Consider the following 24,774-nt stretch of genomic DNA (forward strand, 5'->3'; position numbering starts at 1 on the left):
CATACAAGAAAGCCAAGCACAGGCTCCCGAAAACGTGCCAACGGGCTCAGAGTGCAGCCCCAGTTCTTCCGGGTAGCAGGGAAGTGAAGAAGTCTGTCCAGGTTGCTGGTGCCTATAGCCCAAGGTCACAGAGACCTCACCGTTATCTGCCCCAGAGGCTAAGGACCCACTGGCACTTTTTCTCCAGCTGCCCAGGACACCTAGCTTCCTCGGGAACTGGCTGTTTGTGCATCAGGACTGTTCGAGCCCCATTTTTTGGAATGGAAGACTGCAGTCTTGGGAAAGCAAGACCTGATGAGGCCTGGGCCTGGGGGTATGGGTGGCAGAGGAGGGGGCGTCACTGCTTCCTGCAGGGGGCATTATTTGGGCTGTCTTCTGCAGCCACCTCAGTCCTGCCTAGCTGCTACGCAGGCTCACAGGCATGGTCTGAGCCCAGTTCACTTCCTGAAGCACTAGTACCATGGCCCTCCCTGAGCTCATCTCCCCAGAACAACTGGGATCTATGCTCCTAGCCTTTGCTCCACCTGCTCTCTCTGTCTGCAGTGTCCTCTCTTCCCTTCCCTGATCATTATCCCTAGGAAACCAACTCCTTCCAGCTCCACCTCAACTGCCACCACCTCAGGAATCTCCCTCATGACCCTCCTAAGCACATTCATTTCTTACCTATCTTTATACACTGTCAGCTCCTCGAGGGTGGGTATGAGTCCTCTCTCTCTCCCCTATAAGTCTGGGCACTAGACTTTGCATTACCCTGGACAAATAAACAAACAAATGGCCAAGACCAGGTTAATGCTAATAAGCTCAGAGTCTACCACACTCCCTTGGGAGAACCTGAACTAAATCAGTTCTATCAGCTGTACAAAACATTCGATTAATGGATTCCAGGTTCCTCAAAGCAGTGAGAGAATCTCCCCCAAAGTCAATCCTGAGGCCCAGGGCCTCCTCCAGGCTGACTTGGGAACTGGCTACTCTCACAAATTCCTGATTGCTCTCAAAGAGGTGAGCATCAGCTCTCTACTTGATGACATAAAGGAAGGGAATAATTCCTTTTTAGTTTTAAGGAAAAACAGGCAAAAGCAAAGCATGCAGGGCAGGGGCATGCAGTGCTAAGCAGGTGAGGTGGGCTGGTGGGAGAGGGCAACCAGGCCCAGGGAGGAACAGAAGCATACCCGACACGGAGCCTTGGGGGTGCAACAGGGAGAAGGCAAGAGGACACACGAAGCCTCCAGACCCCATGCCATTGACCCCACAGACGAGCTGCCAAGAGGAGCAAAGCCAGAGAAGCCAAGAGGAAGCAGGTTATTTCATCAGCATCCAGCTGGTTAAAAAATAACTTCACTTATTAGTTTAAGTGAGATCACCACAGGGTGGTGGAAATTCACTGTCAGTGAAACAAAAACACTGGAAGCAAATGAGAAAAGTCTACTTTCACGATGAGCTTTATTTCAAAAGAGAAACACAGGAAGGAAGCTGCCTGGATATTCCACAGGCTCTGTTTTCCTTCAGGGCTCTTCATGAGGCACATGCCTGCCATTTTTGGAGTTATCACACCTCATTCCTCCCATCTTGCCAGAGAGAAGCAGCAACACAGAGCTAAGTGCCCAGGCGTCATCCGGAAAAAGTCAGCCTTAGGGATGACACTGCCCTGGGGCGAACGCTGGGCCAGACCTCACCTATGCTGCCGCAGAACCTCAAGGCGCTGCCTGTTCTCAGCTGAGGCCAAGGCGCTACACCTTCCTTCAGCACACAGATTGCCCTTGTTGCCTGCGCTGCCAACAAAGGCTCCACTGAGGAAAAGCAACTGCTCCCTGAGGAGGGTGGAGGGCTGTGTGGGAGGGGTTGACGGGCTCTTTCAAAAGGATGAAAGGCAGTTCTCCATAGGGACGGCACTCTCCCTGAGACTCTGGGGAATCCATCCTGCTTTTCTAGAATGCTCAAGAGCAAGCAGCCCTCCCACCCTAGTCTCCCTTCATCATGCAGCACTGAGTCCCATTCATGGCCCACCTGAAGCCTCCTCATAAATCAGGCCGGTAGGACCAAGACTCCAGTCTTCCCCATATGAGCTCCTCCTCACTGACCTGGAGGTGAGGGGAGGCCAGACCAGGCTCAGGCAAACTACTCTGGGAGGCAGGGCTCTAGAGCACTCGGATGCTAATGAGCCACATGCAGGGGCATGGGTCCTCACATAGGTTGACAGCTGTCATGAATCAGCTTCCCTTGTTGGTTCCCATGATTCAGGGTGTTTTGTTTTTCCTGTTGTTTTTTAGAAGTATGGAGACCATTTTTAGTTGGAGATTTTTCATTTTTACATAATTTCAAAGTTTCAGAAAAATTGTAAGAATAAGATTCACCAATGTATTTTCATTTTGCCCATTTGCTTTACCATTTGTCTTTCTCCCTCTAGATAGATGGATGATAGAGATACCTATTTATACAGAGACAAATATAGGTATGCATATATACACATGTATAATACATAGGTATATCTATACCTGTAACTCTTTTCTGAACCATTTGAGAGTAGGTTGTAGATATGATGTCTCCTCGTCCCTAAAACCTTGGTACACATTCCAAGAACAAAGGTATTCGCTCACAGGACTGCAGTACAGTTATTAAGTTATTCTCTAATTCATAATTCATACTCAGATTTTATCAACAATAGCTATTTTTTTCTGGTCAGGATACAATCCTCGATCACAAATTACATTTGCATTTTATTGTCAATGTTTTTAGTCTATTTTAATCTAGAAGAGTCAGTTTGCCTTTCTTATCCTAGATATTTTTTTGAAGTCATTTTGTAAAATGTTTCTCAATTTGAGATTGGCTCATGTTTTCTCCTGAGTAGATCCAAGTTACACATTTTTGGCAGGAATGCCACTGAACTGAAGTTGTGTTCTTCTGATTGCTTTATATCAGAAAGCACATTATATCATTTTGGCAAAAAATTCAACTCTGGAGTCGCTGTCATGGCTTTGAGCTTGGTGCCCTACAGGACGTGAAGGGATGTTTCCAACCTCTGGCTTCATGTCCTACAATTGTGGGCAAAAAGGAGCACATCCTTGCTCTGACACAACCTGTCTGAGTCCAGTGAGGTGGAAAGCGCAGACTGTCCTGTGGCCCCCAGCACTCTAGCCAACAGCCACCAACTCCCAGCAGCAAGGCCACCTAGCCAGCAGCTGACTGTAGACTCAGGAATGAGCTCAGCCAGGATCAGCAGAAAAACACAACTGCTGATCCAAAAAAACAGTGGACTAAATAAATCGTTGTTTTAAGCCGCTACATTCTGGGGTGGTATGTTACATAGCAAAAGCTAACTGATACCCTTTGTTCACCAGGGAAGGGGAAGACTCAGAAGCCCCGCGTAGTCATTGAAATCACTGAAGAAAGAAGACCATGCTTTTTTTCTTCTGGCTCTGTCCTGTCTCTCTCAGGGATCTGAAATTTTGCCTACGTTTGGGATTCAAAGGGGCATCTTAATTTCCTTAAGTGGTTTTGAAAAACAAACCATGGATATTGCTTTTGCCAAGCTTTACAGAGCAAAGCCACGTCATTCAGGAGCTCTACTGGACAGATATCAGAAGACTCTCATAACACACTCTTCCATAGCAATGAGCAAATGAAGCCTTTCTGGGGGAAGACCCCTATAGGAGCAGAGAACCTTGTTAAGTATCTAAGTATCTAGTATCTAAGTATCTAACAAGCACCAGCCAGGGTCTTGGGGTTCACCTGGCTTTCTGATTTCCCAATTCCTCTGACCCCTTCCCAGAAGATTAGGATTTGGTGCCTCTACGATGCAGCCTCAGGGAAGTTTCCTTTGGGGAAAAAAGATTTTTTCCTTGTTCATGTGCTGTCCACCATGAAGAGAGACTGGAGGGCAAGCTGCATCAGCAGCTGTAGCAAATGCTGTCAGGGGTCTGCCCACTCTTACCTAGATACCTTTACCATTTCCATTCACAGGGGTTCCCGGTGGGCGTCTTTGTGTCCTTGTTGGAGGTGGCGCTCAGGCTACTGGAACCCTTTGCCAGTACACAGCATAAACCACAAGTGCCTGGGAATTTACATCTGCTGTAGCAGCCCTTAACCAATGACTGACAGGTGCAGTGGTATAAATACCCCTGCTCTCTCCCCTCTGATCAGAAAACTGGTGGACCTACACTGTCTCCAGAGATCTCCTGTAGGACTGAGCCCAAGGTCACCCCCACATCACCGCCAATGCAGACTTTGCAGTTTTGTGACACCCCTTGCCTCAACTTCCTTTCTCTGCCACTGCCCCACTGCCCTATGGCTTTTCTTTGGGAAGACTTCTTCATCTCAAGGTTTGCCTCTGGAGAATGCAACTTAAGATGGCGACCAACCATGTGCACCCTCCAGAACCTTGACAAGGCTCTGGCACTGACCTTCATCCTTAATACAAAGGGCACTGTACGTGGCACCAGGAGCTGGGTTGCTTTCAATCTCACAATCACTGGCTTCATGATTTGCGTTCATCGCTCCCCTTGCCTACACACGGTTGTCCTGAAACAAAGAAGACACTGTGTTAGGAGGCTTAAGAATAGGAAAAAAACAGTCTTTTCTGCGGCTAGTTTGAATCAGCAGAGATTTTTTCTGAATTGAGATCTTGACCGAAAGGGTCAGAGGGAAGTAGTCTCCCCCGACAAATGACTCAGTCAGGAAGACACAGGTGATGCCTCAGTCAAGGCCACATTATCAATTCAAGTTTCAGAGTAGGTTTGTTTCTTTCACAAAGTGCTGCTCTTCTTATTAGTTCCTTTCTCTTTGAGGGGGTTTGTTTCTGTTCTTCTTCAGATTTCTTAAAATGGATGCATTACTTAGCTACATAACCCTTTAGCCCTTTTCTCTGTTCTAAAACAAGCATCTAGATGTTTTTACATTTCCCTCTAGGTACAGCTTTAGTAGCATCTTATAAGTTTGAGTATGAAGTATCATTCAGTTCTACACACATGCTATTATAAACAAACCATAATTTATTCTTTTCCCATGATTTATTTAGGAATGTCATTGGCAAACAGCAAATAGCAGAATTTTAAAAAATCTTTGTTTTCTAAATGGAGCATCTCATCTATTTTAATCTCATTTAATCACAGATCTCTTCTTGAAATCTGCATCTTTCTATTAGTTCTGCACATTCTTTCTTTCTCTCTTTTCTTTCCCCTATTTTTTTTAAGATTTTATTTATTTATTTGACAGACAGAGATCACAGGTAGGCAGAGAGGCAGGCAGGCAGAGAGAGGAAGGGAAGCAGGCTCCCTGCTGAGCAGAGAGCCTGATGTGGGGCTCGATCCCAGGACCCTGGGATCATGACCTGAGCCGAAGGCAGAGGCTTTAACCCACTGAGCCACCCAGGCACCCCGTCCCCTATTTTGATTGTTTGAATTTTTTGGGCATTCTTTTTTTCATATTGGTCTGGAAGTTATATATCCTTTTAATATCCTTTTAGTGGTTATGACTTATTAATATTTAATATTACTTTTACCCCTTTCTCCAATAATACAACTTAAAAATACTTAAAATATACTATGTATTAGTATACTTAAAATACTACCTGACCTATTGCCATTTTAGTGTTTACTATTATTATTACTGCTTTACAATACATAATTTCATTTTACCCCCATATTTACTCTTGCCATTGATTTCTTTTTTTGCATCTCCAGCCTTCCACCTGAAATTATTTTCTCCTGCATGAAGATTAACCTTTAGTGTTTCTTTTAGTGCAGGTCTGATATAATGGATTTTCTCACCTTTTGTCTGTCTGAAAATGTCTTTATTTAACTTTTATTCCAAGAAGATATTCTCACTGGGTATAAAACTCTGGATTGATAAAAACTTTCTTGCAGCACTTCGAAAGTAACATTCAGTTGTTTTGGGGCTTTCATTGTCCATTTATTGTTGCTCCTTGGAAGGTACTTGTTATTACTTTTAATATTTTTCCTTTGTATTTGATTCTAAGCAGTTTCACCATGATGTGCCAAGCTTGAATTTATTTGTCCTACTCAGGTTTGGTAGGGCTTCTTAAATCTGTGCCTGGATATAAGTCTCATATTGCTTTTGCTCCTTCTTTCAGAATTCCAATTACATGCATCTCTTCCTTTGACCCTTCTTCTGTATTTTCATCCTTTATTTCTTCTGTTCTTTATTCTGGATACTTCCTCTGAAATATCTTCTAGTTCACTAATTTCTTCTTTGGCTCTTTTTACATCAGCTGTTAGATCCATCCATTATGCTCTTAATTTGAGTTATTGTGTTTCACTTCTAGGGTTTCCATTTGGTTATTTTCATAGTTTCAGCCTTTTTCCAAAATTCTCCTTCTTGTCTTCTGAATCTTTGAACATTTGAAAAAGTTATTTGAAGTGTGCCTCTACCAATGCAAATATTTAGAGTTTCTACTTGCTGTCTTTATTCTGGTTGCCTTATCTCCTATGTGACTGGTTATTTTATATTGTGGGACAAATCCTATATTTTCTAAAATTGTTTGTGGAAATAAATTGCTAGGATAATGTATTCCCTTCTAGAGTGGATTTTTAAAATCAGTTCTGCTAGCTATCAGAAACACTGGAACTCCAGTATCAACCAGCCACATTCATGGCTCCAGAGAATTTTAAGTTATACTGTGGCTACTATGAGGGCTTGTATGCTTCTTCCAATTTACTTGTACTCCTGGGTTATAGCCCTGTAAAGTCCCAGCCCAAACCAAAGGACTCTGCAGGCCTGCCTACACAAAACCTGAATTCAAATCTCTGTCCTAATCCTCTGAGGCTATCTAAATTGCTACTGTTTTTCAGCCATCCTTTATGGAATCTGCAAAAGCTTCTAGGAGACAATTGGTTTCCAATTCTGTGTTCACCACTCTAGGCCTCCATCTTCCTCTGGATTTATGAGTACCCTCAACATAAATTCATGGACATACAGATCAGATCTACTACAGGTATACTATGCCATCAATTGCAAGATGTACCAGGCATTTAATTAATTGATTTTCAGTGTGGAGGGGGATGGATGTATAGGAAATACCCACAGTGAAATGTATATACCGATGATCAGATACTTCTTGGTTCCAGAAACAATAAAATACTTTTATTTTTAGTATTAATATGTTGTATAGTAAATATATCAAACAAGTATGTTTGCTACAAAGAAATATCATCTCAGCAATGCAGAGATCTACTAATAATGTCCTAACACTTTACAGCAAACCTTTCCAAAGACCCAGTCCTGATTTGTAATGCCCAGAAGATGGGAATTCTGGCTCCAAACTGGCTCTTCAGAATTCCCAAAAACCCTGGTTATCTGATGCAATGATAATAACAGAGTTATGAAAAATATCTACACCATGGAAACATTTGACTACACCATGGAAACATGTGCATGTAGGACCTGTTTTTTCTGTTTAGGAACCTGGATGTAAAATGTCCAGCAGACAGGGCCACAGTTTCAGAGTCACTGAAAAGCTTTGGAGGTAGCCTAGCTGTCCTCTTTATTCAACTGCTGCTTCACATGTGGCACAACTGGAGTTGTACGTCAGCCTGGTGTGTGTGTTTTCTATGGCCATCTGCCAACCCATCTTCAAGGTTATTATCAGCCAAAGTAGTTGTTGGAGTCCATTTTGCTCTTTCACATTCCTGTGGCATGAAGGAGACAGTGGAATGGCTCCTGCCTTTTCTGAGTATAACTAAAGAAGCAGTTAGCAGAACGAATGGGCAGTTTTCTCCTAGCTGGCCACAAGAATTATTTCTCCACAAGGATTCCTTGGGTCAGGAATTCAGACAGGGCACGATGCGAATGGCTTGTCTCTGCTCTCTAGTGTCTGGTCTCAGGCCTGAGCTGGGAAGACTCACAGACTGGCAGGAACTCGACAGCTGGGGGGTGGGAATCACGCCAAGGCACCCTCATTCACATTTCTGGCAGTTAATGCTGGCTATGAGCTGGACACCACTGGGGGCTGTCTGTGGGTACACCTATGTGAGGCATCTTCCTGTAGCCTGGGCTTCCTCACAGCGTGGCCCACACAGGATAGGCAGACATCTTACATGACATCTCAAAAGTGACTGTCCCAGAAATCTGGGCATAGATTTTTTCCAACCTAACCTCAGAAGTCACATGGTCTCGCTCCTGCTGTATTTTGTCAGTCAAGGTGATACTCTGCTATCCTTGATTCAAAGGGAGAGGACACACACCCGCTTTTCAATGGGAGTAAGGGGAAAGAATTTGTGGCCATACCACCCTCCTATTCATATGTTTGTAGACAAATAGCCACAGAGAAAAAGAGATAATTATACCAGTTAAGAGTCACTACCTTTGAGGTGCGGAAAAAGAAAAGAGAAAAAAAACTTGGTACTTGACACATATCTGTATTACTTGAAATTCTTTACAAGCATGTATTATTTTTAACTTAAAAAGGAAATTCAAAATAACAAAGGGGGGAAAACTGTGACAGAACTCCTCAAAAATATTTTTATTTGAGAACTCAAAACAAGAATGTGCTGGAAGCTACTGCCCGTTGCACTTTGCCTATCCTGGCACCTCAGTAAAATAATGACTGAGCTCCCATATCAGCCTTGGTGGGGTAGCGGGGGTGAATGGGAAGGAGAATGGGAAGGACGCCTCCCTGTCCACACCTGACTTACCCCAGGGTGCCATCTGCCAGCCAGCCGGTGGTGCACACAGCAAAGGCACAGTCCTGGACCACCGTCCGCAGCTCTTCCGCAGACACCAGGTGAGCGCCCCTGCTCTTGCAGGAAAGCCGAGCCACCTCCAGTTCGAGGCCCTGAGAGCCATTCTGAGACTCCAGCACAAAAAGCTTCCCTGTGTGGGGACAAGAACGAACACAGGCTTACTCCAGGATTCACGGGAGTTTAACCTCAGGCAACTCACTCTCTGGCAGACACCTGTCAGAACTAGAGTTTCCCATTTGCCTGAACACCTGAGGGCAGCAGCTATCCTTTGCACTCATCCTGGGGACTAGGTGATAACAATTACATTGGTGGGGTTTTTGTTTTGTTTTTAGTAGGCTCCATGGCCAACATGGGGCTTGAACTCAGTACCCTGAGATCAAAAGTTGCAGGTTCTAACTGAACCAGCCAGGCGCACCTTACTTTGGTGTTTTAATCTGTTTTTTGCTCCTGTGTTCTTTAAAAAAAAAAAAAAAAAAAAAAAAAGTTAACTCTGTTCTGGCATGTTTACCTGGATAAACCCCTCAAATTTTCCTTTCTACAAGCTTTTTTACAAATACCACGTGGTAAGGCTCAGTGTCCTCCGTTCGCCTGAGTTGGGTCAGTTAGTGTCCGGGGCACTGAATTAAATCTCAGTTCTCCCTTCTTCTGCCTGCCTCAGCCCGAGGGTGACCCCACACAGAGCTCTCCCCATTCCCTGCTGTCTTATTGTCTCAGGACACTACCAGGCCCTTCCCACAACGAGTTTCCCTGTGTTTGCTGCCATTTCTCTTGAACTAGACAAGGTAGCAGATGCTATGCCTGGTGCACCTTGGCTCCCTGCAGCACGTGGGCATGTAGTGGGCCTCAAAAGACGTGTGGCAGATGAGCTCAATGGGAACATTAATTCAGGCAGAGGTGGAAGCTGAGGCTGAAAGCAAAAGAGAGCTTTAGATAAGAAAACCACGGAGGAGGAGGGGAGCAATGCAGTCCCTAGGAGCTTCCTGTAGAGGTGAAGCAATGCCTTAGATAACCTGATCAAGTTTAATGTGGGGACATGGGCACCTGGATGGCTCAGTGGGTTAAAGCCTCTGCCTTTGGCTCAGGTCATGACCCTGGAGTCCTGGGATTGAGCCCCACCTCGGACTCTCTCCTCGGCAGGGAGCCTGCTTCCCCCTCTCTCTCTGCCTGTTTCTGCCTACTTGTGATCTCTGTCTGTCAAATAAATAAATAAAAATCTTAAAAAAAAAAAAGGGCAGGGGATAAAAACACCCAGTTAGAATGAGACACTTCTATTAGCAAAATTCTCATAATATACTGATTTTATTAGAATGAGAGGGAAATTGGAAGGGGAGATGAACCATGAGAGACTATGGACTCTGAAGAACAACCTGAGGGTTTTGAAGGGGTGGGGGGTGGGAGGGGGGGAACCAGGTGGTGGGTATTGGGGAGGGCACGTATTGCATGGACCACTGGGTATGGTGCAAAAACAATGAATACTGTTACGCTGAAAATAAATTTAAAAAAAAATGAGACACTTCAACTGTTATCAACTGCAAAGTAACTATAACAAATATAACAATCCCTTAGCTTTGGAACCAAAGTTATGAGAAAAATGCAAAAATGTTTCACAATAAACATATCTGTAGGTGACTGGTCCTCCCTCAGACTTGGTACCAGTGTGCAGTACACAACCTGAACAACCATACTTGATGACCCTGCCTGGAGAAGCATGTGCCCCAAGACACTTTTTTTTTTTTTTTAAAGATTTTATTTATTTATTTGACAGAGAGATTACAAGCAGGCAGAGAGGCAGGCAGAGAGGCAGGCAGAGAGAGGAGGAAGCAGGCTCCCTGCTGAGCAGAGAGCCTGATGCGGGGCTCGATCCCAGGACTCTAAGATCATGACCTGAGCCGAAGGCAGCGGCTTAACCCACTGAGCCACCCAGGCGCCCGACACTTTTTTTTTTTTTAAAGATTTTATTTATTTATTTGACAGACAGAGATCACAAGCAGGCAGAGAAGCAGGCAGAGAGAGAGGAGGAAGCAGGCCCCTGCTGAGCAGAGAACCCGATGTGGGGCTCGATCCTTGGACCCTGGGATCATGACCTGAGCCGAAGGCAGAGGCCTTAACCCACTGAGCCACCCAGGTGCCCCCCAAGACACTTTTGTATTAATAGCATTTGCTTCTGGAAAAAAAATTTTGAAATTTAACTGAGGTGATAATGACCAAGCCCCTGAGCAAGGGGGCTAAAAGAGAAAACCCAGGGCTCACAGGGTAGGGAATGTGATAGACCTCCTCCCCACTCCATACCATCTCATGCACACATTGATACGCAAAGCTTGGACCCTGAAGGGTTAAACTCTCAGGATAAGAGTGAACAAGGATAAACAACGTTCCCTCCCCTCATTCTCAGGGGACTGTTGGAAGAATTGTCTTGGTGCTAGGAACCCAAGTGCTAATCCTCATTGGGAACTGCAGTCCTAAAAAAACTGGCCTCTAAAATACTTTAAGCTGTTAATTTAGCTTAAAGTGACATGATATTGACATTTATCTAGACATCTGGTAGGAGCAAACATAAATCTTGTCTAGAGAAAAAAATATTTTCATCTTATGTTTCAGGAAATCCCATGCAAATATTTTTTCAAAGACAATGACAAAGATAGTAAAATAAACTAAGTGTGTAGGAGACAAGGCACCACTAGTAAGAAGCAACATATATAACATTCAGCAGACATGACCCAAAGAGAAATCTGATACTGGTATTGATAGGCATATATTATAAAACAGTGATGATTACTATACTTAAAGGAATAAAAGACAAGTCTGAAAATACCTGCAAAGAATAGAAACCTGTAAAAAGTGGCTTGGCTGATCCAAAAAAGGACCAGATAGGACTTCTAGAAATTAAAGATCCAGTGATAAATTAAAACTGCAATGGGTGTTTTTGGCTACATATCAGACACAATTGAACAAAGAACTTATCCTTGAAACAGAAATCAGAAGAAATCATCCAAAATGTAGTAAAGAGTTTAAAAAGATGGAAAATAATAAGATAATAAAGAGACATGGAAGGAGAATAAGATTCCAGAAAGAAACCTTCACATTTACAGGCAACTGATTTTCAACAAGGGCGTCAAGACAATGGGAAAAGAAGAGTTTTCTCAAGAAATGGGGCTGGGACAACTGTACGGACACATGCAAAAGTGTGACATCGGACTCCTGCCTCACTCTCCACACGATAGCTAACTCAAAGAGAATCAAAGACCTAAATGGAAGAGCTAAAACTGTAACATCTACAAGAAAACATAGGAAATGTTTGTCATCTTGGATTATGCAGTGATTTCTTAGATAGAATAGTAAAAGCCCAAACAATCAAAGAGAAAATACATAAATTGAACTTCATCAAAATTTAAAACTGTTTGCTTCAGAGGACAAAATCTATAACGCAAAGTGAAAAGACAACCCACAGAATGAAAGAAAATTTCTGCAAATATACATCAAATAAGAAACTTGAATATAGAGGGGGTGAAGAACTCCAACAACTCAACAACAATTAAAGAAACCAAACAACCTCACTGAAAATGGGCAAAGGACTTGAAAAGATGTTTCTCCAAAGACGTTTCACAAACTTGAAAATCAATGCTCAACAGCACTAACCATTAGGGAAATGCAAATCAAAACTACAATTAAATACCATTTCATACCCATTAGGATGGCTATTAATAAAAAAAGAAACAACAGAAAATAACAAGTATTGGCGGAAATGTAGAGAAAAATTGGAACTATTATGCACTGCTGGTGGGATTATAAAATAGTGCAGCTGCTGTGGAAAATAGTATGGTGATTCCTCAAAAAACTAAACGTGGAATTACCATGTGATCCAGCAATTCTACTTCTGGGTATATGCCCAAAGAAATAAAAGCAGGCACTTGAATGATATTCATACAAATTCACAGCAGTAGTATTCACAATGACTATGGGCAGAAGCAACAAAAGTGTCCATCAACAGATGAATGGATAAACAAAATGTGGTGTGTATATTATATATATACACACACAATAGAATATTAATCAGCCTTAAAAAGAAGAAACATTTGATACATTTGATACAACATGGATAAATCTTGAAGACATTATATTAAGTGAAATAAATCAGTCAAATTACAGAGACAGAAAATAGAATGGGAGTTACCAGGGCTGGGGTGGGGAGGAAAGAGAACTAATGCTTAATGGGGACAGAGTTGCAGGTGGCAAAGATGAAAAAGTTCTGGAGATGAGTGGTGGTGATGCTTGTACAACAATGTGAATATACTTAATGCCCCAGAACTATATATTTAAGAAGGGGTAAAATGGTATTTAAAAAACGGGCAGGGCCGCCTGGGTGGCTCAGTGGGTTAAAGCCTCTGTCTTCGGCTCAGGTCACGATCCCAGGGTCCTGGGATCGAGCCCCGCATCAGGCTCTCTGCTCAGCAGGAACGTGCTTCCCTCCCTCTCTCTGCCTTCCTCTCTGCCTACTTGTCATCTCTGTCTGTCAAATAAATAAATAAAATCTTAAAAAAATAAAAATAAATAAAAAATGGGCAAAGGATCTGAACAACACCTTTTTAAAAAAGATTTTGTTTATTTATTTGAGAAAGACAAAGAGCACGAGCAGCAGGGGACAAAGGGAGAGGGAAAGGGAGAAGCAGTCTCCCTGCAGAGCAGGGAGACCCACACATGGCTCCATTCCAGGACCCGGGGATCATGACCTGAGCCAAAGGCAAACACCCAACTGACTGAGCTACCCAGGTGCCCCTGAACAGACATCTTTAAAGAAATGGCCAATCAGCACATGAAAAGATGTTCAACATTATTAGCCAACAGAAAAACATAAATCAAAACCATGAGATATTACTTCATGCCCACAAGGATGGCTATCATCAAAAGAATATTTTGACAAAAATGATGGTGAGGATGTAGAAAAAGTGGAACCTTCAAACACTGCTGGTGGAAATGTAAAAGAATGTAGGTGCTTTGGAAAACAGTCTAGAAATTTCTTAGTTAATAGCAATTTCTCATAGAGTTATCATATGACCCAGTAATCACACTCTCAGGTGAATACCCAAGAGAACTAAAAACATACGTTATATAAAAACTTCTATATGAATGTTCATAGCAGAATTATGTGTAATAAATAATGAATTGAGTTCATAATTGTAAAATTGTGTTTATAACAGCCAAAAAGTAGAATCCACTCAATGACCATCAACTGATGAATGGACCAATAAAGTACGGTATGAATATCCAAACAATGGAATGTTATTTGGCAGTGAAATGAAATGAAGCGCTGATACATGCTGCAAATGGATAAAAACATTATGCTAAGTGAAAGAAGCCAATCACAAAAGACCACATATTGTGTGATTCCATTTACATGAAATGTCCAAAACAGGCAAATTCAGAGACAGAAAGCAGTTGCCGAGGACTTGGGGAGTTGAGGAGAAACAAGGAGTAAATGTTAATGGATATAAGGTTATTTTGGGGCAAAAAAAAACTGTTCTAAAATTGTGTGTAGTGATTCATAACTCTGTGAGTATATACTAAAAACCAGTGAATCACATACTTTAAATGGGTGAATTGTACGGCATATGAATCATATTTCAATAAAGCTGTTATTAAAAAAGGCATCGCTAGAGAAGAACAGGTTCTGTTATGATGATAGTTATTTCATGAGTAATATAAAATAATTTTAAACACTTAAATAACAACTCTAGACTGAAAGAAGGCAATATTAAAAAACTATAGGGAGAACTGGAAAAATCCACAGTTAAAATTAATAATTTTAAACACTATCCTCCTCAGTAACTGATAAAACAGGAAAACTTGGGAAGAATATAGAAGATTTAAGCAACAAAATTAACACACTTGATGTAAGGACCAATGCACAATACTGTATACTACAAAATACACATTCATTTTAGACACACAAAGGACATTTGTAAAATGTTCAAATACTGAGCTACAAGATAAATCAAAAAACTTTTAAACACTCAAATCATACAAAGCATATTTAAAATCACAATACAAATAACCTAAATCACTTGTTTCGTTTATCGAACACTTATACAGTGTTTACTATGGGCCAGGTGTTATTCAAATTACTTGACAAATGCTCATTAAATTAATCTTTATAATAACTCTGTGATGTAGGTGTTATTATTCCTATTTTTTAAAAAAAGATTTTATTTATTTCTCAGAAAGAGAGAGAGAATGTGCATAAGCAGGGGTAGCCACACAGAGAAAGGGAGAATTAGGCTCTCTGCTGAGCAGGGAGCCTGATGCAGGGCTCCATCCCAGGATCCTGGGATCATGAGCTGAGCTGAAGGGAGATGCTTAACTGACTGAGCCACCCAGGCACTCCTATTCTCCCAATTTATAGTTAAGATTAGTATTAATGATTTGTCCAAGATCACACAGTTGGGATACAAAACCAGCGTCTACATCCTTGATCCTAAGCACCAAATTATACTGCCCCTTAATAGCAAAATAATAACTAAAATCCCTTGTGCAAGGAAGTTACAAAATACACTTCTAAATAAACCATGGTTCAAAGAAGAAACCACAACTGAAATATTTTTATGTAGTGACAAAAACTGCTAGAGAAACTAAAGTAGTATTTGAGGGACATTTATATTCTCAAATGCTCATATTACAAAGATAGAATAGTTGATAACCAATGATCTAATTTTCTATCTTAAAACACAAAGAACATAAAATTAAAGTTTCTAAAGAAGTAGAAGGAAGAAAATAAAAATGGAACAAAAATCAATGAAATAAAAAACAGATATACAACAGAGAAAATAAAGCAAAAATTTGCTTCTTTTTTTTTTTTTTAAAATATTTTATTTATTTATTTGACAGAGAGAAATCACAAGTAGGCAGAGAGGCAGGCAGAGAGAGAGGAGGAAGCAGGCTCCCTGCTGAGCAGAAAGCCTGACGGGGCTCAAACCCAGGACCTGGGATCATGACCTGAGCCGAAGGCAGCGGCTCAACCCACTGAGCCACCCAGGCGCCCCAAATTTGCTTCTTTCTAAAGAATGATAAAATTGATAAATCCCTAGCAAAATTAATCAAGACAAAAATAGAGAAAATACAAATTAGCAATATCAAGAATGAAAGGGGACATCACTACAGATCCCATGGACACTGAAAAGAAAACAAGATTTTTATGTTATATATGCCAGTACATTTGGACGAAAATTTAGATGAAATGGACAAATTTAATAAAAAAACAAACTTAACAAAACCAATTCTAAATGAAAAAGAAAATCTGAGTATCTCTTTACCTACATAAAGAAATTAAATTCATCATTTAGGGGCCCCTGGTGGCTCAGTTGGTTGGGTGTCTCCTTTCAGCTCAGGTCATGATCCCAGAGTCCTGGAATTGAGCTCCATGTCAGGCTCCCTGCTCAGTGGGAAGACTGCTTCTCCTTCTCCCTCTCCCCTCCACCGCCACCCTCATGCCCTCCCTCTCTCTCTCCCACTCTCTCTCTCAAATAAATAAAATCTTAAAAATAATAATAAATTCTTCATTTAAAATCTTCCCATGAGAAAAACTTAAAACACATATGACCTCACTATCAAACACTAAACAAAGCAAAACAACAGCTCACCTTGCAGCAATCTTTTTTTAAGGTTTTTTTTAAAGATTTATTTATTTATTTGACAGAACAAAGTAGGCAGAGAGGCAGGCAGAGGGAGAGAGAGAAACAGGCTCTCCACTGAGCAGAGAGCCCGTCCCAGGACCCTGGGATCATGACCCAAGCCAAAAGCAGCTGCTTAACTGACTGAGCCACCCAGGGCCCCTTTGCAGCAATCTTTTCAGAGAACAGAAGAGGGAACAGCTTCCCAACCTATTTTAGAAATCATCATAATCCCAGGGGCACCTGAGTGGCTCTGTCAGTTAAGTATCCGACTTGTTTTGGCTCAGGCTATGATCTCAGGGTTGTGACATCAAGCCCTACGTTGGACTCTGCTCTCAGCATGGAGTCTGTTTGAGACTCTCTCCCTGTACCTCTCCCATGCTCACTCTCTCTAAAACAAACAAACAAACAAACAAACTAATTTTAAAAGAAAATCATCATGATCCTGATGGCAATGCCAAGAATATTTTAAGAAATGAAAATTACAGGCAAATATATCTCATGAACAGAGTCAATAACCCTAAATCTGTTTTTTCACTCCAGGCTCAGTTCTAGGTCATTTCTCCTCACTGTGAAACCTTTCCCTAGGATTCTATCCACACACATGGTTTCAAAGACCATACTTAACACAGATGACTCACATTTTACTCTTCAGTCCAGACGCTTTCCATCCACCCCACCCACCTTTATACCTCTACCCTTTCTCACCTGCACAACTAAAATGGCATCCTGTACAGTCTCTCTATATCTAGTCTTGCCCGGTCCCATCCATTTCTCCCTACACCACAATCAGGGTGATCTTTTCAAAATGCAAATCTTATCATTCTACTACTGGAAATCACAGCGGCTTCCTTCTCTTTTTTGGATTAAAACAAAACTTTTGTCTATGAGGACCCACCTCATTCTACCTCCTCCAATTTCCTTAGCATCATTTCAAACCACTGTCACTTTGGATTCTTGGCTCCAGCCATTCTGTCTCTTATCACATGGCCCATTTTCCCTGCTCACAGTTTTGTTTTGTTTGTATCATGCTATTCTCTACCTAGATATTCATTCTTTCCCCTCAGACCCTCCTACACCAAATCCAAACTTTCTAGTATATACTCTTATAGTATCTCTATCCTTTAATTTCATCACCTATCAAATTTGCAGCTTCACATTCCATTCATGTAATGATTTGCCTACTGACTCTCTAACCCATTGGATTTTAAGCTACTTGATAGCAAGGACCTATTTCTCCTCACCATTCTATCCCCAACAATGAAGGCTGTACCTAGCTTACAGTAGATGCTCAATAAATTATATGTTGAATTAATGAATCTTTTCCTGTAATGCATTTAATATGCATTCAATTAATGTGAAAATTTTTCAGTTTCAAAAGTATTTTAAAAGTACAGTAGAAAAAAAGGAAAAATACATTAATCTTTTATATATCAGGTGCATATACTAGCCAAATGTAAACTAAATGTTCTTCATTTGAATTTATCTCAGTGACTTATTTTTAATAGGTCAATAGAGTTTTTAAGAACTCCAAGTCTCTCTTCAAATGTCTATAACACATCACAGTTTAGCTGAACCTTTCTTCTTCTTCCTTCCATCACTGTAGAACACAAATAAATAAATGTGGAAAGTGGTAGTAGTTAAACTTATATTTGGTAAAGAAAAGAATCCTTTCATAATATAGGTTCTAATTCTTGAATGGCTCTATTATAAAAGTTGGAACTCAGCAAATGGAGTCTCTTGAAAGCAAGTGTACCCATAACTGGGGTAGGGGGAGAAGGAAAGAAAGGAGAAGGGAGAAATGGAAGCATTTCTGGCAAGGAGCAACAAGAAAACAAGCTCTCGTGCTGCTGTTACTCTCCTTCTCCAGTGATATTTCTGCCTCCATTTTTCTATGACCCACCTCAAGCCAGAGAGGTGCAAAATACTGATCCGTATTCATTTGGCATTCTATTTAAGCAGTAACAATAGGGTGAAACTCTAAAGCTACTTTGACTGCAGAGATAATTCTTTAAAAGGAATTAAGTTGGTACAATAGTATACATTGTTAAAAAGTTAATACTAGCTCCAATTTATTCTACTTACATTCTTTAAAATCAGCTTAATTTTCATGACTCTGTGTCAGGCAAAAAAAAATACTACAGTAAAAAATGAATATCGGATTGACTACTAATAGGTATGGGATTTCGTCTGAGGGAATAGACATTTTCAGGAGTTAAATTGCGGTGATGGCTGAACAACATAATGAATATATGAGAAACCACTGAATTGTAAATTTTTAAATGGCAACTTTTATGTGAATTACATCTCAATTTTAAAAAAAGAAGTTATTATGAGGAGCCTTCAAAGTTAAAACTGTTTCTTCTCTAGTAATCTAAGGTTATGAAGAAATAAGACATTCATCCTTAATTAGGAATAAAGAGTTTTTCAAGCTGGCACTAAGGACAAAAGTACCAAAAATTCTAAGATAATATCTGGAAGTTTCTTTTACTTTCCCCTTTCCCTAACCACCATGCTTCTTTTTGTGGAGCCTTCTCATTTCACCCGATATTGCTTACTAAAAATCAATGACGTTTAAAAATACACAAAGCTGGGGGCGCCTGGGTGGCTCAGTCATTGAGTGCTCTGCTCAGGTCCTGATCCGGGGGTCCTGGGATAGAGCCCCCCATCAGGCTCCCTGCTCAGGGGGGAGCCTGCTTCCCCCTCCCACTCTCCTTGCTTGTATTCCCTCTCTCACTGTGTCTCTGTCAAATAAATAAATAAAATCTTTTTTAAAAAAGACACAAAGCATCCCAAATCAGGCGAGGGTTTTTCTCCTTCATCAATGTAATTTGTCTCAAGCTTGGATTTTCTAGAAACTGCTCATGGATGTGAGAACAGCTGGCTTCTTTTCTCTCAGATTCTCCTCCACCAAGTCAACAGGGTTTTGTTCCAAAATCAAAATACAGCTGAATTAACTTTTCAAAACTTAGCTGACATAGGCTCTGATCCTGCCAATTTAATGGAAGTACTGAAAGCTTAACTGAGGTTCAAGAAGCAAAAAACAAACAAAAAAAGCAGGTCGATTCTTTTAACCTGCAATAATCTGTTCCTTATCTACTTCTCCAGCTTTGTGTCAAACGACATCCTCATCTTGCAGTCTCGGCCCAGCAACTTCATTTATTCCATTTCCCCTGCCATTAACAGGGCCTTTGCACATGCTATTTCCTCCCACAAGACATTCTCTTCTCCCCTTTATCTAGTTGATTCCTACTCATCTTTAAAATATTCTTGGACCTAGCCAAACTACCGAGGGAAGAATCTTCTCCGCCCTGGCACCAGGAGGACATTCAATACACGTGGAAAGTTCTATCTCTGCTGAAGAGGTTCCAGGGCACCCTAGACGTGATTTCATTGTGATAGACCTCTCATGAAGATTTTCGGAAAGCTAACGGCGGGCTGCCGGACCATCGCACAGGCTTTCTCCAATGCCTAGAGGCAGTGTTCACAGGCCGGGTTTGGGGGGGGGGCGCTGGGGCGAGCGGACACTCGGTGGGTCAGGCGAGGGATGCAGGGTCGCCCGGGCGCCGCTCGCGTCGTTCCCCGCCAGGCTTGCGGGGGAGAGCACCCAGCGACCCTCGGATTCCCCACCCGGACCCCACGCGCCACCGGCACCCCGCGCACACTCACCATCCGCCCGCACCGAGAGGCGCGGCAGACCGAGCAGGAGCAGCGCCGCGGCCCAGAGCTGGGCGCGGGGGCCGCGTCCCTCCGCAGCCATGGTCGGGGCGTCAACGCGCGGCTGGCTCGAGCGCGGGCTCCCGCGGCGGGAGCGGCTGCGCGGCCACTGCCCCTCGTGCTCCACTCGGCTGTGCGCACTGCGCTCTGCTCCGCGGGCTTCGCGCCCCGCTCGCCGGAGGGAGGAGCGCGCACGGCTCAGGGAGGCCGGGCGCCGGAGCTGCCGCGCTGGGGCCCCTAACTCCCGGGGGTCTCGTCCTAGGCGCCGGGGAGGCGGCTGGACCCGGCTGCGCCTTCGTGCCGGGCACCTGGAGGCCTCGGTACCAAAAGAGGCTGCGCCGGACGCCGAGCTCCCGGGGCGCCGCCGGGCGGAGGGTGAGAGCGCGGGGAGGCGGGGAGAGCACAGAGCCGGCTGCAGGGACCCCCCCCCCCCCTGCCCGGGGGACCATCGGCGAAAGGGTGACGCAGTCTGAGAGGCCGGGCTCTCCGGGAGGACCGTTCAAAACCGAATGTCTAATTCTGTCCTCTGCCTCTTGACTTTGCAGTTGGCGTCCTCCCACAGAGCAGGAGCATGTGTATGAAAAAAGAAGACTCTAACTTGCCAGCCTCACTCTGAGGAGTGAAACGCACGCAACAGCGAGACTCCTCCTAAAAGCGTGGCTTGAAAGTCCCTCAGAGAGGAGCATCTTCCAGACGCTTCCTTCACGACCTTTCAAGGTACGCCCTAACGTTTCTCAGCACCCACAGCGCCGGCGCGGTTGTCACCGTTTTCACACCTTCCAAATCAAGGCTTCCTTGACCTTGACCCAGGGCCCAAATTCCGGATTCTGTTGGTCAGGGCTGGGAACACACATTCTAAAGTGTCCCACCGAATTCTGCTGCAGGAGCCCCTGCTCTGGATTGGTTCCTTTTCCCCGCTCACCCCTTGTCCTGTTCATAGCATTAGCATCATTCAGCGAGAGGAGGAGGATTTGCATTCTTCGTGCGTGGAGTAATAAAGATCAGTATTATAACTGGGGCATCCGTGACACTGTACAGTTTACAAATCCCTTCCACCTTAACGTACTGGTCAGCAGATACGTGTAGTGAGTGCCCAGAGTGTGCCTGACCCTGTGGAGGGCTCCGATCTGTCCAAAAAAATGTTCAAACTTAAATGACAGGTACTTAAGGAAGATGAACAAGTGATTGGTGCTAAAAGGAACAGACGTTTGTCCCCAAGACAATGAACTAGGACACAGACGTTGAAAAGCTACCTACTTTCTTTCTAAGGTAAAAACTGGAATTTGAACGCACATTTGGTTTACTACGGGTGTCATTTTTCAACTCATATATTTTGAAGTGAACCAAAAAGATAATCTCCTCTCCTTGTTCCGAATGTCAACGACAAGGCTATTATTAGTGATTAATTCTTTTGTGAAACAAAACTTTTCTTTTAGGGGCTCCTGGGTGACTCAATCCATTAATAAAGTGTCAGACTTCTCAGTTCAGTTCAGGTCATGATCTCAGCGGTTGTGAGATTGAGCCCTTGGGCTCTGTGCTGAGCATGGAGCCACCTTAAGATTCTCTCTCTCTCTCTCTCTCTCTCTGCCCCTGCCCTACCCTCTCCCTTAAAACACACATACACACACACTCACACACAAACACAAAACTGTGCTTTTGAAATAAACATGTTCTGGGGCATTAAATGCAGTGAGACCTGACCATCATTCACATGTAAGTGTAAATCAATTTACTTAGCTACTTCTCTTCTAACAGCTAGCTGGTAACCCAAGGAGTGAGACTTCACATGTCTGAGTGGGAGGGGACCTTTTAAAGCCTGATTATTGCTGAGAATAGAGGGGAGGGAGGCACCTGCTGGAGCTACTAACTGACTCTCTCAGGATCTGTGCCACTAATGTGTTTAGAATAGTCAATTGACTATTACTATCTAATCCTAATGACATTTTAAAGTTTGTCTTTTTTCAGATCTGTGGCTTGTCCTAATTTGGGGAGATGGTATGCTCTAAAGGTTTGGTACAGCCGATTTAGAAAACTCTTTGGTACTTTCCTATACAGTTAAATATACATCTCCTGTGACAAAGAATTCCACCTCTAGATATATATCCAAAAGAAAAAAACTTATATCCACAGAAAGATATGTACACAAATTTCACAGCAGCTTTAGTCACAATAATTAAAATTGGAAGCAACCCAAACATCACCAACAGATGAACAGAAAAACAAACCGTATCATATTCACACAATGGACTGTTTTAGTAATCAAAAGAATGAAATACTCGATGAAATCAAAAGAATGAAACACTCGATAATATGGTTGCTGAGTGAATTATACTTTATGATTCCATTCATAAGACGCTCAAGAGGGGTAAAACTAATCTGTGGTGACAATAAATACTATGGTTGCCTTTGACAAGGCAGGAACACAAAGGAACTTCTGACCTAATGGAAACAGTCTATATCTTGATGAGGATGGTGGTCACATGAGTGTATACATTTGTTAAACCTCACTAAACTATACACTTAAAATCTGTGTGTTCTCTTGAATGTTGTTTATACCTCAATAGCAAATACTTTAAAATTCGCCCCTATGAATAAATAGGTTAATAGAAGAAAGCTTAACAAAAGGACCACATACAGAGATGTGGGCAGGGTTGAGAGAACCAGTAAGAAATGGCAGAGGTCTTGACCATCAACTGTTGGAAGCCATCACAACTCTGAGGTCTACAGGTAGGAAGGAAGGTGTTACCAAAACTCAGCAAGAGCCGTGGCCATGGAAGAGGTTGCCTGAAAGGAATGTTAGCCATACGTAGAGGGACAAAATTGCTGCCACTTATCTGGTAGGAAGGGAGTGGGGAAGAAATACCCCACTATCTGTCTCCTTGGACCCTTCAGCTTCCTTGTTATGCCTCCTATTGGCTGAACCTTTTGACAGCTGCAGGGCAAAGGAGCTCAGGTGTCAGAGTCCTTACAGGTCATTCTCTCATGGTGCAGAGTTGGTTAGAGAAAGGCAGAAAATGGGACTGGAGAGACAGTTGGAAAACAACCACACAACCCATCTATTCTTTCATTTGGATGAAGAGAATTCAAAACAAAACAGGGGAAACACAATGTCCTATCAGTTTCTCTATATCGATTCAATCATATTCTCACTTGGAGCTAAACTAAAATATTAACCACTGTCAGTGGTTATTTTCACATATGTGTTCTTTCATATAAAAGGAAAAGGGGAGAAGTAAATAATTATAAAATATGGATGCTAGAGAACCATTTCCATAACTGGTCATGAGGTCTTATTTGATAATCAGGGCAACGCTCCCCCCGTCCTTCCATTCTCTGAGCATCTTGGCCTGCATGACTTTTTTTTTTTTTTTAAACTGGTAGGAGGGATCCAAACTTTCATTCATACTAAGGATCTATCTTTTTAGTTGGCTATGGTTCCTCACTGACTATTGTCATTGGACATGGGAGTTCTCTGGGATCTGAACATAGTCATTCATGCCTTATTATGTAGCAGCAACACAAGTTTCCCTTCGTAATCAGGACCAATCACCAATCAGTACAGTGACCTTCTCCTCTGTCTGTTGGAGAGCAATCTTTGCTTCCAAGTTACTAGCACATGCCTGTGTGTTTACTGACGAAAGTATATTCCTTTGCCCACCAAGCCTCTCAGTTCACCAATCTAAAGGTTGAGGGGATGGTATGCAAAACTTTCGTAGGTGGGTATTGGTAATGGAAGGGAGATCATACCCACTTCCACTCCTTGGTTTTAGACAGTGTGTTCTGTCTATAAGAAAAATGACACCATATATTGGCTGATGGTTTAAGATACATCTGTATCCTGGGTAAGTGTCCTAACCTCTCAAGGTGTTGTCACCAGCTAGGGACCTCGCTTTCTTTTTTTTTTTTTAAGATTTTATTTATTTATTTGACAGACAGAGATCACAAGTAGGCAGAGAAGCAGGCAGAAAGAGAGAGGGGGGAAGCAGGCTCCCTGCTGAGCAGAGAGCCTGATGCAGGGCTCGATCCCAGAACCCTGGGATCACAACCTGAGCTGAAGGCAGAGGCTTTAACCCACTGAGCCACCCAGGCGCCCCTAGGGACCTCAGCTTTCTATCAAGCCACCTACTTCTTGGTAATGAGGCATGTGGTAAAATTCAGGGATATGACTACACTGTCCTACTGCTTTTACTGAAAAATCAGTTTCTTGGTACTAGATGATGTATTACATGATCCGAAGGCAAAGGATGGGGCATTCTAGGAGTCCATGGTAGTAATGCTAGTAGAAGCAAAGCAGGCAAGGAAGGCAATATCATATCTAGAAAAAGGATTTATTCCAATAAGAACAAATAACTGTGACTGTGGGAAAAGGATCCAATACAAACAACTTTTCCCACATGTAGCCAATAGGAGGGACCAGCTAGGGAATTATGCTGTATGGGGACTCATGGTGGCTTCTGCTGTTGGCATGTTGGACATTCAGCAGTGGTGATAATCAGATCAAATCTAATAAGAGATGTTTGTATTAAACTACTCCTGCGTGGCCCCCACTTCTGCTACCATCATCTCTACATATATGGTTCTACTATAGAAGTACAGATATGGCTGTAGAAAGAGGTATCTGACAACTAGAGAATGGGTTCCATTCTCCAAGGTGTCCACCTCATTAAGGGCATCCTCTTGACTGAATGCCTCTGGGGAGCCTA

General features: G+C 42.6%; 1 protein-coding gene across 1 annotated transcript in view; it reads right to left on the reverse strand.

Moving 5' to 3' along the window:
• Positions 1-20,155, reverse strand: part of SUSD5 (sushi domain containing 5) — a 60,098-nt gene extending 39,943 nt beyond the window's left edge. Inside the window, 4 exon segments of the mRNA XM_047741515.1 lie at positions 4,398-4,472; positions 4,475-4,515; positions 8,646-8,823; positions 20,024-20,155. Coding sequence (XP_047597471.1) covers positions 4,398-4,472; positions 4,475-4,515; positions 8,646-8,823; positions 20,024-20,114 — 385 coding nt within the window. The 5' untranslated portion in view covers positions 20,115-20,155.
• Positions 20,156-24,774: the final 4,619 nt, after the last annotated feature.

This window comes from Lutra lutra, chromosome 1, assembly GCF_902655055.1.
Source record: "Lutra lutra chromosome 1, mLutLut1.2, whole genome shotgun sequence".
Taxonomy (NCBI): Eukaryota; Metazoa; Chordata; class Mammalia; order Carnivora; family Mustelidae; genus Lutra; species Lutra lutra.